The sequence below is a fragment of the Condylostylus longicornis genome, unplaced genomic scaffold (genome assembly GCF_029603195.1).
Source record: "Condylostylus longicornis isolate FDR11 unplaced genomic scaffold, ASM2960319v2 ptg000160l, whole genome shotgun sequence".
Lineage (NCBI taxonomy): Eukaryota > Metazoa > Arthropoda > Insecta > Diptera > Dolichopodidae > Condylostylus > Condylostylus longicornis.
The window spans coordinates 1056496-1072963 of NW_026578128.1; the positions used below are offsets into that span (position 1 = coordinate 1056496).

The window sequence follows — 16468 nt, forward strand, 5'->3', positions numbered from 1 at the left end:
GGTTTTGAATACAAGTAGAGTGTATAAAATATTCATAATTTATTTATTAAAAAATTTTCTTAGTTATATAATTTGTTTTAAAATATATTGTAAATTGATTTGGATTTTTGTTGATTTTTTCCTTTTATTATTTATTGATTATTACTCCTATAGTATTTTATTAATTGGTTAAGCATAGTAATATTTGTATATCATTATGTGTATAAAAATATTGTACTACATTGTATAAATTTATTTTAAATTTGTATTGATTTGATATTGTTTGCTATACAGATTTTATTTTCAATACAAATTAATTATATTTGATTGATCTTAATTGAGAAGCATAAAAATTTTCCTATACTTATAAGATGCAGAGAGAGAGTGAGCCATGTTTCTTAATGTTATAATTTATAATAGTTTATTTAAGTATATAGATAATGGTTTTACACAGTCAGTAGGTTTGTGCTTTTCTTAAATTTTTAATTAATTTATTATTATTTTAAATTAAATATGTATAGAATATATTTTTAATAAAAGCAATACTTTATATTTTTTTGTGGTACAAAAAGTTTTATAGTAAAACTATTATTTTCAAATTATTAAAAAATATTCGAAAATACTACAATGTAAACTTTATTGTTAATTTATTTCTTAAATTAGATCGATATTTCTAAATCCTGAAATCTCCTGATAATAATAATTTATGATGATCTTCGTATTTGTTATCGTATTTATAACTCGTAAAACGATAAAAGAGAGCGCTAATATATATAAATAAATATAAATAACAACAATCCTATATCCTAAAAGTGATAACTTTGTTTTATCATAATTTTTAAAGTGTTATACAAAAATATTAACTAACTTATATTTTATGTTACATATGTATGTACAGTTTCCAAAGATAATAATCAAAATTAAATTTTAGAAAATAATCACTCAATTTTTATGAGCGGACGTATATTCTATTTATGTTGCATTTATTAAGGAAATATATTGTTATAAAATACGAGATTATAAAAATGTTTATTTTTTTTCGATAAATTGATATTGTATACGATTTATCAAATTCATAGATCGAATACCTTATAACTAAAGCAAAAACTGATAATCAGTTCAGCATTATCGAGGAAATAATAAAACAGATGATAACTGATAAGGATAACATTTTATCTTTCAGGGCACGCATGATTTTGGATAAGGATTCTGTTTTCAATATTTCAATTTTATTATTTAATTTCTAATGACTTAACAATAGAATTTTAATACTTGAAATTTAATATTTAATATTAGATAATACTAAATTAACAATATGATAAGAAATGTGGCAATTAAAATCATTTGATTTTTTAATTTTTATCGAAAATTTTGTTTTAAAAATTCAATCATTACGTACTTAGTATAGGGTGATCGGAATAATTATACATAATACATAACTGTAATAATAATATGAAAGATAATTTTAAATAAAGTATTTCTCAAATTTCAGTTATACAATCAAAACATTTAAAATTACGGAAAATTATACTTAGTTAATTTTTAACAAAAATTTTTATTACTTTAAAATTTTTTTTATTAAAAAAATTCATTTCGTATATACGTAAATACAGTACAATCCGTCTTAGACGAAACATTAAGAATACAGCAAGCAGTTTATAAAAGAACATTTTTTTTGACAATTAAACATTTGAAAAAAAAAATTCATAACAAAAATCACCCTTTAAGACAGAAACCTGTCTAAAACGGAAATGAAAATATTTTAGTAAAATGTTAACTAATGTCACTTGTCAAAAACGAAATTTTTAATGACAAGAAACGGATTAATTTTCGTGAGCTGAATACGACTCATTTATTAGAACTAATTCTTTGAAGAAATTTATAAATAACTACTGACATCCATATGCAATATGTTATGCATTTATTCATACGTATCTAGTTTCGTATGTCCCTACAAAAATTTTAAACTTAAAAAAAATTTAATTTTTTTGAATTTTTGCTTTGTGTAATTTAATTCAATATCTTTAATTTTTAGTTACTTCTGTAATTTTCGAATAAAAAAACCAATGAAAAAAATTTTTTACTGTCACCCAATCTGTTAAAGGTCTGTCAAGAACCTGACCGATAGGATTCCGTCTTAGATAGGTTTTAATGTATGCACTCATGTACAAAAATCAATCAACTCAATCTAAAAATGAGAACATTTTATTTTTTATTTTGCAAAATTTATAAAATTTTCAAATGAAGTCATCAATTTCAGTTGTGAAAATTTTATTAGAAGCATATAATCAGCACTCTAATATAATGAGGTGGAAACATAGAAAAGAAAAATACGAAAAAAATAATTAAAAATCAATCAATTAACATTTCAATTCTAAAACATAAAATAACCTTACGTTGGTTATTTTTAGAAGTACAAAGAAATAATAAATTAAATTTTTCAATGTACTCGTACAATATAAAATACTTTAATTTATTACTGAGAAAAACAATAAAAAAAACAATAAAAAAAAATTATGATAAAAATGCTTAAATCTGGAAGTGGACTGTAATCAATCAATCAATTATTGGAAAAGGAAAAAGGCAATACTTATTGCTTTTTTTTTTTTTTAGTTTTTCTTTTCTCAAATAATTTTTATTTAAAGTGGATATAAAGAGTAAATTCTGATTTTGATATAAATTGGATGTCAAAAGCAAAAATTGTTAGTAAGTATTTTTTTTTTTACCATATTTTCATCGTAATTTTTGTAGCTTTGAAGTTTATTCGAGAAAATTTTAAATAATTTTAAAAATTTTTTTGACTGTTTTCAGAATTCTTAACTTAGAACATTTAAATTTATGGCGACGCGGCAACAAAAAAATGAATTAAAAATCCTTTGATATTTTAATATTTGCATTTGTATTATTATTGTACTATTATAAGGCTTGTATTATTATTAGGTCTGGGAAACTGTCTTCTCTCAAGCGTCCTCGCAATATACTCAATTCGTGTAGGTAATAGGTCTCTACAGAATTTTAGTTTGAAAAATTTCAAGAAATACGTAAAGAAGACATAAGTTACAAAATTATAGTGTACAAACCATATCCGTGCAACGTTCCCCAACATTCTAAATAAATATTTTATTATTAATTTCTTTAATTTAATTTAAATCTCATTAAAATATGATTTACTTAATCATTAATTCGGTTTTCCTTTGAAAAATTAATTCTTTTTCTTTCTTAAATTATTTGAATATTACAGACAAATTGGCATTATGAGAGACCGACGAATCATATATGTTATGAGAGTTATTTAAAAAAAAAAACAATTTCAAATACATATTTCACCTATCGGTATATAATTTAATTAAAATTTTAAAATGATCATGCCAAATTTTTCCACATTGAAATTCACACTTTTTGTATATAAATCTTTTTTTGTTTGTCGTTTCGTTTTTTTTTGTTTTTGCTGATTCAGGAAATTTAATTCTTTAACATTCTTATTTAATTAACCGAAATTAAAATGTTTTTAATATAATGTACATATACACATGTCTTCTTTTTTTTCAAAAATTATTTCATTAAATATATAGTGAAATAATATTTATTATATAATTAAATAAATAAAATATTAAAGAAAAAAAATCTGAAAATTTCTTTGTTATTTAATTTCAGAAAGCAATAAAAATAAAAATAATAAATAAACAGTATATTATTTTAATGAAATAAAAATAATTTTTCATATAATTTTCCTCGGGAATTTCAATATTTTAGAATTAATATTTTCAAGTGAAAATTGCCGCAAATAGTAAAATTATGAGAAAATTTTGTTCTAATATTGTAAAATTTATTTTATTAAATTCTTAAGTATAATGCATATGAAAATTTTAATTTGAGAGTTTACAATGGGTCTTCTTGTTGGCCTATAGTACATGCGAGTCGTGTGAGTGATCGGACTTCTATGTGAGTGACATCTTTCCCTTACTAATGCTAAGACTATAAAATTATGAAAAAAAATCATTTAAAATATAAATTATTAACAATTGAATAATATATGATTCTCTTATATGAGCACATTCTCTTATAAGCACATTCTCTTATGAACACATTCTCTTATGAACATATTCTCTTATGAGCAAATTCTGTTCTGTACTTATTATTTTATTAGTTATTTTGTGACTACTAAAATATTTTATTCTTAAAACCAAAACTATTAGATTCTTAATAATTTAAAACTCTAATAAATTCTAATAATTTAGGCCTAAGCCTACATAGGAACGTAATAATTTATAAAGAGCAAAAGACAAAATAATATAAAAGACATTTAAATTAGAAATATCACAATAGAATTATAAAATGTGTCATTTACAAATGTACAATATTATAAACAAGAATTTTTTAAGAGGAATTCAGAATGATTTTGAAAAATATCGTTGATCTAATACTAACAGATATGTGACTTATATTATAACTAACTAGATTATATAATCACCATATGTTGTACATATTGAATTATTATTTTTATATTCTTAACTAGAAAATGTCGCATGGGAGAATAATTTCACGTTCATATTTCGCACATTCATTGATATTTTATACAATAAAATTATACAGTTTTTTGTTTTTATTCCCATATGTAAAAAATTTTAAATACATTAACACAAAATGTACAACATAAATTTATTTTTAACAAAATTATATAGCTTACAACAAAAACTCTTAATTAGGTAAAAGAAAAACTGATGATTTAGAAATTGATAGGGGCAGTAGGTTCGATTTTCTAATACTTAATTACTCTGTCTAAATCTGAAGTATATTTATAATTAACAAGTTTTGAGAATTATTCTCTACGTCTCAAAAAACTAGAATTAATATTGCCATAAATAGAAAGCCAATATTTTGTTATTTTTTTTATAAGAAAAGCCTATGGGTTTATAATAATGTATGAAGAGTTGAAAAAATCACGTAATAAGATAAAAATAAACAACAAATTTATATACATATACTAGTAAATGATATATGACTTTATTAAATAAAATGGGGAAAAAAAAGTTAAACAAACAAGTTAAAAAATATCACGCTAAATCTAAACGTTTTAAATGTTATAAAAACTTGAAATTAATAAATTAAGTATTTTTCAAATACAACAAAAAAACAAAAGTTCCGGAATAATGTTGATAAAAATATTTACTAAATATTTTATGATAAACTTTGATAATAGTAAAAATTTCTATTTAATATTTTATAAAATAATTTTGCATTAACAACGTTCATATATATACGAGTAGTAACTACATAATCATTATGTTTATTATTGATAATTAATTTACTACAGAATTTCTAGAACTATATTTATATTTATACAGGAGCTTAACATAATATCAATAAATTTTAGAACAAAGGGATTAATATCATTATAAATGATATTAACTTATATTACAGTGAGTTTACATGTTAAAATTGCAATTATAGTAAACAAACATAAGGTAGTTATTCAAAAACAGACCCTGAGAAAATTTAAAAATGAAATGAAGAACATTCAAATTTAATAAAATATGGTAAGTCTATATGGTAAGTAAATTTTGTTTCAATATTATAAATTAAGAATAATTTAAAAAAAAAGTTGAGGGTAATATTGTAGACTTTCATTTCTTATAATACTAGTCATTTTCTGTAACTCAATATGAACTGATGAAATATGATTCAATATACAATGTCCAGAAATGAAATTTTTCTGTTTTCTAAAAAACACAAAGTAATTTCATTAATCCTGGTACTTAATCTCAAAAATTACAAATTTTCACTAATTTCTGTTATAAGTACAATTATAAACTCACATAATTTTGTATTTTACAGGACTACAATTATTTCTTTTTATAATATAAACAAATTATATGCATGTATGTAAACAAAGGCAAGGGCCAAACTTTCTTATAAATAAATTTTTCAAGAGTTTTCAAAGCGTGAACAAATAATTAAAAATCACCAAAAAAAATCCATTTTTAAGTGAAAATATTTATTCTACATTATAATGCATATGTATTCTAAAATTCATAAATCTTAAATAAAAAGATGTCCTTTAAATTTATTTATACTTATTATGTTTTCAAATCTGTAAAAGTATATAACTATATAATTTATGTATATAATTATTATAATATGCACTTACATTCTTATTACTCATTCATTTATTATTCAAGTATTACTCATAAAATAAGTGTATAATTTTATTGAACAGAAAAAAAAAATATAAAAGAAATATGTATTTTAAATTTTCATATTTTTCTTTTATATAAGTATACAAATTTCATAACTTGGATGGCATCATTAATGTTATATTTTTGAAATTTTTGTATAATAAAATTTAAATATGTATATATATAAGTGCATATTGCCGCATATTATCGAATTTATTAAAATATAATTTAAATAAATCAAAAATTGGAAATATTAAGTAATTAATTAAATCACTTTTATATGGATATTTAATATTCTGCGAATCAATCACTGAAACTTTTATACTAAAATTGTGTTATATAAAAACAGTTCTCGAATAAAATGTAATTAATTAATTTTTGAAAATATTATTTTGGTTAAATTCAAACATACTATTATAGGATTACGAAAAGAAAATTTTTAAGTAAATTTATACAATAAACACTCAATTGTAGTATGCATGTTAGAAAATTCAGTTTTAAATTAGAATTAAGTTATACAAAATTAATAAGGATAAATTTTACTATTTTGAGTATAAAAGTATAACAAAACAAACCTCACGATCAGAAGAACCAGCTTTATGATGATGGTGTAGTGATTTGAACATATTTTATTAATTTTTTTTTTTTTTTTGAAAATAACTTTTTTCTATATTTTTATTAAAATCACATTTAATTTTATTTAATAAGTAAGTAATTGAAATTATAAAATCAGTAATCTAATAATAAATTTTTATCACAAATTTTTAATACTAATATTTGAATTTTATAGCTATTAAAAGGATATTTTAAATGAACTATATATCAGACCGAATTTTGGAATAAATTTAATTAAAAAAAAAAAAGTTAAAATTAAAAAACACCAACGATATGAACTCCAATTTTTATACTAAAATTAATTTTCTATTAAACTTCAATTTAAATAGTTTGAAACAATTGAAAAAAAAAAGAGTCATAATTTTCTCTTTTAATTTTATTTATAGATTTTTCATTAAAAAATAAAATTTACATAATTAACTACAAATAAGCGCATTACTTTTCATTAATACCTAATAAAACAATGTTATTTTTTAGATAATTATATAATTTGGATAGTTAAACAATAATTTAGATAAATATTTATTTACAAAATAAAATTCAATTAAAAACCCGAAAAAAAAATTATTTTCCTTCATTCGCGAATTGCAAATATTTTCAATGATTATTTCCTTTTTTTTTCAATTTGTTTTTTATTCTTACAAACCACACCGGGCAAAAAGAAAAAATAAAATTTAATTTCAATATAAAAGTTCACTTTATACACTGCTAAACCGTTATATGAACTAAATTTCAATTTTAAGTAAAATTTTCTTTATTTTAATTTTTTTTTTATTTTTTTTTATTATTTAAATAAAACTTGAATAAATAAATCATTACGTTTCAATTAAATTTATTAATAATTGCAAAAATAAAAAAAAAAACTGTTATACTTATATTGTGTACATATTAAAATTATGCAAATATGTACAAAAATTAAATATTAATAATTAAAAAATAATTAAGTACATAGTATGTATATACCGAAACATAATTAATAAATACATTAAATATACTTAAGTAGTATAGGTCAAATAAAGACAAAAAAAAAAATACAAAATACATGAGAATACTCTATTTACAGCGCCACGCTTGTCACAATACTAAAACATTTGAAAGTGAATGAATTTTTCGATTAAGAACTTTTTTAGATAAATATTTTTTTCTTTCTCTTTTTTTCTCTTGTTTTTATTATTATTTTGTTTGTAATAATTTATCGTTTCTCTGTAGTACATATTATACTTGCTTCTTACTTTACTACTTTCTATTTTACTAGCCACTCTGTAGACTTTACACAGAAGTGTATGTAAACTATAAAATATGCTGCAATCTACTACAAAAAAAAAAAAATACAATATTTTAGTGTGATGTGTTCTTTAGATTTTTCTTCATTCCCATTTCCAATTCTATAGCTAATAATGTAAATACATATGTACATACATACTATAATTCTTTCTCGTTTCAATTTTATTGAATAGTGTTGCCAAACTTAAATAAATAATTGGTTAAATATAATATTATTGTGTATATTGTATAGTTTTATTTATGGGTTATAAAATTATATTGTGAGCAATATATTTGTATATATATATATATATATATATATATAATATTTTATTGTTCTCAATATATACAGTTGAATATATAGCTATTGTATATATGTATGCATACCTATATAGTTATATTATACTATTATTATGCATTATTGCTGTTTGAATTGGCCTTTTTCTAATAGAATAAAATATTATTGTATGTTCATTATTGTGGGTATGTATACATGTATGTATATATGTATGTTCATAAGTAAAATGTGTACCGAGAAGATACTTTTCGTTGTTTACAAAAGCTTTTGTTGATTTCCTTTTTTTTTTTTTGTTATTTTTGATTTTGCTTTATTGTTATTAAACTTAACGCCAACGTTGTGTAAACTCTTAAAACTCTTTGGTTTTAGCACAGAAGCGTGTTTTTTTGCACTTTTATTATGATTATATTTTTTTGTTTTTTGCTTATATTGTACTTATGTATCTATAAGTTTTTTTTTTTGTTTCTTTTGTTTCGTCTATAATCGCGCGCCGACTTTATTTATTTCAAGTTTATTTTGATTCCGGCGATAGGAATTTAGATATTTATTAGATATTTTTCAGAAAAAGAAAGAGTCATTTCAATATATAATGTACATTTTGTATGCATGTATATATGTATATACGTACATATGTGCACGTTTTCGGAGGTTAATCAAATAAATATTTATTTATTTATTTTATAGATTGCTGTAGATTTTAGCATTGAATGCAATTTTTAATGCATTTCGTGCGACAATAGTATCGGATTCGATTATTCAATTTTTAGCGTCTGCGTTTGGCGTTTGAAATTTAAAGACGCTATATTCACCGTTTTCATTTTTTTATACAAACGGCAGTACTTAATACATTTACATATAACAATTGATTATTTGTAATTGCAGAGCGCACAGAATTTAGATATTTTCGCAGAGGCTTAATGGAATTTTTGAAAAAAGCATTCCGGATACCGCATTCATTTAGGTTTGACAAGATATAAGACTATTAGCTTTAATTAAATTTAAAAATTTTCTAATTTATTAGACTTATTTTGTGTATAAAAAATTTAAACAGCTTAAATTCCAAGCCTCAGAATTTATAAGACACAAAGAGCCAAAAAAAAAATAAATACAAGACTTTTGTTAGAAACATAAATGCTTGTTGTGCTTTTGATAAAGAAAAAAAAAATTATATTTGCTCTTGAAATTATTATTCTTTTTATCTTTTTTAATTGGGTTTTGCAAGTTAAACAATATTTTCCTTGTTTATTACCTACATAAATACAATTTTTATTTTTTTCTTTTAATTTTTTGATTCTTTGCAAATACATAGGATCGGAAATGCAATTATTTCATTTTTTTTTTTGGCTAAGTACATAGGAATGTATTAAATAACTAACGGTAAGCAAATATGTACCTACATGTATGAATTTATGTATTAAGTTATGGCAACACATACGAACAAAAAAAAAATTATATTTAAAAATTTTTACCGTAACGACCACCTGTTTTAACGATTAAACGTCTGAAAACAAAAAATTTTAAAAGAAAAAAAAAATTTTCCGCTTTCAATTTTAGAAATATAAAAAATTTTAATTAGAAAATTAATTTCAAATTCTCATAATAGTTTATAAATAATCGCATCGTTGAAACAATTTCAAAAAGAATTATGAATTAAAAGATTTTCTTTTATATTTTTAATTGTTATTTTTAGTTTTAGTAGAATTTTGGTAATGTTAATAAAGTGTTACAAATTTGAATTTTCACGCGATTAAAGTAAAAAATTTTGATTTCAGTGACCAAGTTATATTTCATTTGATATTATTAACTATGATTATAACAATTACGAAAAAAAAAATTTAAATTCGTCTTAAGAGTTTATTCATAATAAAAATATTAAATAGTAAAATGTTTCTTTATTTATTGGAGGATAATATGAGACCAGTGATATTTATTCACTGATTGGTAAGCCTGAATTGAATTTCATATTGCATAACTAGTAAGTGTTTAATATAATTAAGAATTTTAAATAGTTATTATTAGTAACGCAACAATTTTAAATGGTTCTGTAAAGTTATATAGGATATAAACTGTTATATTTTTCATGAAATGGTTATTTTAAACAAATTTTTTACATAGTTGTATTTAAAATTGTAAATCAAAACAGATTGACAATATTAAACTTTTCGAATTTCATTTAATATGAAAATAGTTGAACAGTAGAATTCGCGTGTATTCTGAACTGAAACTTTATAAATTTCAAAGTTCAGAATACTGACAAGAAATTCTCTACTGTAATGAAATACCAGACATCTGACCATTGGTGCAATGGTTATGGCACCGGCCCTTTAACCGAAGGGTCTCGGGTTCAAACCCCGGTCAGGTCACTATAAAAATTATATTCAATATTATATAACTTAATACTAATAAATATTATACAAGTAATTTTCAAATATTCATAATATTCGATACTAAAGGCTAAGAAAAATAAACAGTAAATATTAATAAGCTGAAATATTTAATATAAATAAAAAACTACGGTAGGCTAGTCACCTACCTAGCTAACTTTCTATGACTATAGAAACTAGGGCATGATAGATATCATGCACTAGCTCTATACTCCTCCTAGGAGTGAAGAAGGAAAAAAAAAATGAAATACCAGAAGCAAGTAATGAAATTATTTAGTCAAATACTGGAAGAAATACAGATTGCAAACGCTGAACCAAATTCATATTTTTTTACAAACACTTATAACCTTATTTTTCGTTTATTTTTAAATTATTCAAAACAAATTTATTTAAGTATTTTATTTTCGATTACGTGTGCATTCAAAATATGTATTCAAAATTATTGCAAATATTTTCATATTAAATTATATTTAATTATAGGTATAAGGTAATTGAAAATATATTACATAAGCAATATTTTATCAAAAAATAATTTAAATTTTTGCACGAAAAATTCATTAAAAATATTTTATTTTATTTCAATTTTATGGTAAATGTCGCAATTAGTGCAATCAAATTTATATTTTGTCAATGGATAATTAATATTCTTGAAATTTTTATAAATAAAATCGCTGATATTTGCGTTTTTACTCCCTTAATTCCTAAAAACTTTTAGCTAAATAAATTTTTATTAATGTTTTATGGGTTTTAATTTTTGAATGGAGAAATATATATATTTGTTGGTTTAAAACATGACCAACAAATGTAAGTACTAGGAAATGAATGCATACATATACTAAGAACCTTGATGTTTTTATTGCAGCGATTTAGATCAAAAATACTATAAGTTTATCATAAAAAATCCAAAATTAAAATGGAACAATTTACTTAATATAAAATCCATTTTTAAAATGTGATTAAATTAATTATGTGGCAATCTGTTTTTTGGCCCTTTACCTAATTACGAACACATTATTTGTAAATTTATATAGTAAGCATTTAATTTACATATGTATGTATACTTTTATTTAATACATATTAAATAAATAATTATTTAATACAGTAATAAAATTTTAAATTGAGGTTAAAATAATAAAAATTACATGGAATACTTATATATGTTATATCACGCAATTATGGTTATTCATTTTTATTAATCGTACTTACACAAAATTTTCTCGGAAATTTTATTTCGTGGATATTTTCAAAAAATTGTAAAAAATTTTTTTTTTATTTTCGTTTTTACACCAAAAATAATAACGAAAAGGATTAATTTTTGGCAAATTAATTAAAAATTCTCAAAACACCACAATATTATACGAAGTCAAATTTTATTGACTTTTTAATTACATAATTATTTTGGACCACATGAATTAAACAATTACGTATAGTGTATACAATATGTATGCATTAATATGTAAAAAAAGAGCTTATGTATATTATTAATAAATAAATTGGAAATTATTTATATTTTTCATGGCATTGTAAAATTAAAAGAGAGCCGATATGTCTTTGATATTTGATTTGTAATGGACATATGAAAATTACATAAGATGTATAAGAGCTTAATTTTTAGTTTAATGTACGTTTCCTTGGAAGATATATAAGATCACTTCAAAGTCTATTACAAACGAAGTAAAACTAAGCTATAAAATTAAATACATTTACAAAATATTCGACATTTATTTTGTATAAGATATTATAGAGTCATAAACGGGAATAATTGTAGATATACAAAACCGATCATCTCCAATAATAACGGTAGATGGCGCTGTCGGGATTACTTATGCCTTTGAAGTTTTTTATACCTTTAAACATAAGGGTATAAACGCAATCTATTATGCGAAAAGGCCTATAAATACCCAGGTATATTAAAATAATAATTACAAAAAAATTTAATTTTAATAGAAGTATTTAAATATTTTATGATTCCGTCCAATGTTCTATTAAAAGAAAAATTTTGTATTAAAAATATATTACATGTACACATAATATTATGTAAATATTACGTACATAAATAAAATTCACATATTTCTGGGATTATTATTAGAAAAACGCTTACATTTTGTTTTTTCATGTTAATTATTTTCCTAAATCCATAGGTTACTCAGTTTAACTACACTTAGGCAGAAATATATAATATAATATATTCATATATAATATAATTTTGCAATCAATATTAAATATATATTATTTATAATAACTACATCTAGGGTAATAGAGAAATTCACCTAGCAATTAATAATGATCTGACCTGATATATGGCAAGTTAAAATAGTATTGTTAAATTTTAATAATAAAATTTTAAAATAATATTACTTAAGTATATACTAAAACCTGTAATGACATCTTCAAATAAATTGTCAGTCAGAATTCTGTTTAATACGTGTACGTATACCGTAAAATTTTTTCCCTAAACATTACAAACTAAATGGGAAAGAATATAATAGGCTACATATCTGCTATCATACTCGTATGAATTATAAATAACATTAGATTTAGAAAAAAAAAATAAATAAATCGAAAAATTATTTACAAATCAAATGCTCACATTTGCAAAAAGTATAATGGAATTTTCCGTAAAACAAAAAAAAAATGCAATAAATGCGATAAAATATTCAATGACTCAATTTTTCTAGGTTTTTGTTTTATTTACTTAAACATTCATGTTCGAAACAGATGACAATATTTTTAGAATTTCATTATAATATAGTTTATGATTTAATTTTAAATCATAAAATTAAAAAAAAAAACGTGGACATAATAAGTGCACAGAAAATTCATTAAAATTTAAAATCACATTGAAGTTTTTTATTTTATGTGATAACAATAAAAAAAAAACTTGTGTTTTAAAATTTTATGATTGTTTCACGATTAAAATTAATTTGTAATTTATACTAAATTAGTGAGAAAAAATATTTTTTTGCAAAAAATTACAAATGTGATTATCGCATATTTCGAATGGAAAATTTTAAAGCAAGTCGAAACATAAAAAAATCAAAAAATAAATTCAGCTGCCAAAATTAGATCAATTTCGTATTATATTTAAGGTCTAATAAACAATAAGGGGCTGAAAAAGTTCATAAAAATTACATAAATTTTTTCTTTTTAATTTGAAATTCATACCGTAAATTGAATTAAAGATCAAGTTAATAACAATATACTTAATTACTTATGAAAAAAAATGCGAACACAAAGATTAATGAAGTGTGAAATCATAAAATTGAATGTGTCAAGTGTAAAGTACAAAGCAAAAATATTTTACTCATAATTCAGAACGAATTTAAGTAATTGTGCATTAAGTGTTGAAAATTGTGTTTATTAACAATTTGGGAACATTAAGGTATAGTGAAAAATTTGATGACAATTACTTACTGTACAGCATTGGTCAGATAAATATGTATTAAATATAAAAAAATGTTCATAAAGTTTGGGATTTCAATAACATTATTATATACTTGTACTAACTCCTAGACCCCGATTACGGTTAAATTTCACCCATAAGTTGCTTATAATTTTGTTAACAAACTATAAGAGTGGATTTTTTTATGTTATTTTAATTTCTTAATTACTGTTTACGCTCTCCTATAACTTCATAAAAACACAATTTTCATATATGTATGTATATATATAACTTTTGTCTGTGTAAGCGGTTTGGGTGTTAAAACAAATTTTTCGATCTTATCATAGCTTTTTTACATATAAGTACATAACATTAATCTACAAATTTAACAATTTTTCTTTAATTTCATGTTTATTAAAATTTCTCAAAGTTCCTAGTAAGATTTCAATATAAAAAGTTGTATTTCCTTATAATTTTGTTCTTGAAAAAGAAAATAAAATTAAAACAATGTTTACAACAAAATAAAATCAATACTTAATATTTACAATTCACTTACTTAGTATACTTGTGCAAATACTTATATTAGCAAATATTGAACATGTAGTCGTAAAAGACTAAAGCCAAATAATTTTACTTATATTTGCTTTTATATCAAGTAAGATTAATTTTTAATTTTTATTACTAATTTAGCACTAAGAATCCAAAATCATGTTATTTCTTGTCATGATTTGGTCCATGTCATGTTAATAAACTTTTCCTGTTATCAATCTCATACATATATGTACTTATTGAAAAATGTTATACAAATAATACAAGTAATGTACCTACACATCGCTAGTTAAATAAACGAACAAATGCACAAATATATAAACGGGGGAAATATAAAATTGACATAAATAATATGCTATTCATTTTATTCAAATAAAATACGTGTAAATATTGAACTATATTTATTATATAAGAAATGCTCAAATATTTATACTTAATTTTGTCGATCAATATTCTTAAAAATTATCAATCAAAAATGTAAACAGTTTCTTTATAAGTAAGATTTAAAGTTTATTATGTTAAAAAAGTTTATACAAGAAATTTATACAGTTTCACAAAATTTATTTTGTTTACACTTATTTTTGCAAAAAAATTCAAAATTTGACAGAACAATTTTAGTGAAATGAAAAAAAGTACTTCAAGCATTCAATTCAACTCGACACTCTTCAAAATAATAATTTTGAATTTTCTCTCACTTGCAAAAAAAAAAAAGTACACGAACAATATTTTCAACAAAAAACCTTAAAGGGTTAATTTATTGTTTAACATTTTGAAAGAAAAAATTAAAAAAGTTGGGAAAAATTATAGTAAATGAGTAAAATACAGCAACAACAGAGAATAAAACTTAATAAATTTTTCCAAATTTTATTTTCCACAAAAAAATTTTACTCATTTCTTTTGTGAGTCTTTTTTTTTTTAAATGACATTTAAATGATCTCAAACTCATTTAACGAAAGTGTTTCGAATAATAAAACATAATATTTACGTAACTTTTTGTAAACAAACAGATCTAGTGTTTTGAACTCCCCTTCACCTTTCAATTTCTTATTTGTAAATTTTAACAGAAAGACGGAAAATCATTTCAAATACATACACACATACATTATTTAATATTTTTAAGTCTTTTTTTTTTAAATAATTACAAACCTGTAAAGATGTACTTCTTAAAACAGAATTTTTTAAAAATCCTAAATATGGTATAAAACTAATATAACCAGTTGAACTAGCTGGACGTATTTCAATATTATTAGAATTTGGATTTAATGGTGATGTTTCAGAAAATGTTCTACCAATATTTCTTAAGGTATAATGTTTTTTCATTTTTAATATTTTATATTGAAAAATGCAATAATAATTATGAATATAATTAAAAAACAATTATATTTTATATTTTTAAATATTTTGACTGTTATACACTTTTATTTAGTGTAATACAATTTGCTTTTTTAAAGTTTTATAAACAATTTTTTTTATGCAAAAATCGAAAACATAATTTTCGGTATTTTCCATTTCTTATTTACCGTATTCTTTTTTTTTTTATTTATTTGCATATAGGTTATGTACACATTTATATATATACATAATTATGTAAATATAAACGAATATATTATTATACACTTAATATAAATTCATAAACATTATTTGTATAGCAAAAATCTAATAAAAAAAAAATTTCATATGTTAATATAGAAAATAACCTTCATTAAGTTCACTTCACTCTTAATTAAATGTACATAAGTATATTAATTATTATCTTATCACAATATATGTTTGTATATATATATATTTGTACTTATATATATTACAAGTACCATCTAATACA

At 21.2% G+C, this 16468-nt stretch overlaps 1 protein-coding gene across 10 annotated transcripts in view; it reads right to left on the bottom strand.

Annotated features, from left to right (window-relative positions):
• The window catches only part of LOC129616039 (kinase D-interacting substrate of 220 kDa), a 68158-nt gene that overhangs the window by 30840 nt on the left and 20850 nt on the right, over nt 1–16468 (bottom strand). For 2 of the 10 annotated variants that reach the window (XM_055531483.1, XM_055531484.1), the window contains exon 1: nt 15793–15908. The exons of 7 other annotated variants lie outside the window; for them this stretch is intronic. Coding sequence is in view for 1 of the 3 variants with exons in the window: in XM_055531481.1 (XP_055387456.1) it covers nt 6731–6781 (51 nt within the window). In the remaining 2 variants the exon portion in view is untranslated. Of the gene's footprint in view, nt 1–6730; nt 6917–15792; nt 15909–16468 lie in introns of those variants that run through there. One more of the 10 variants, XM_055531481.1, reaches the window with a different exon arrangement.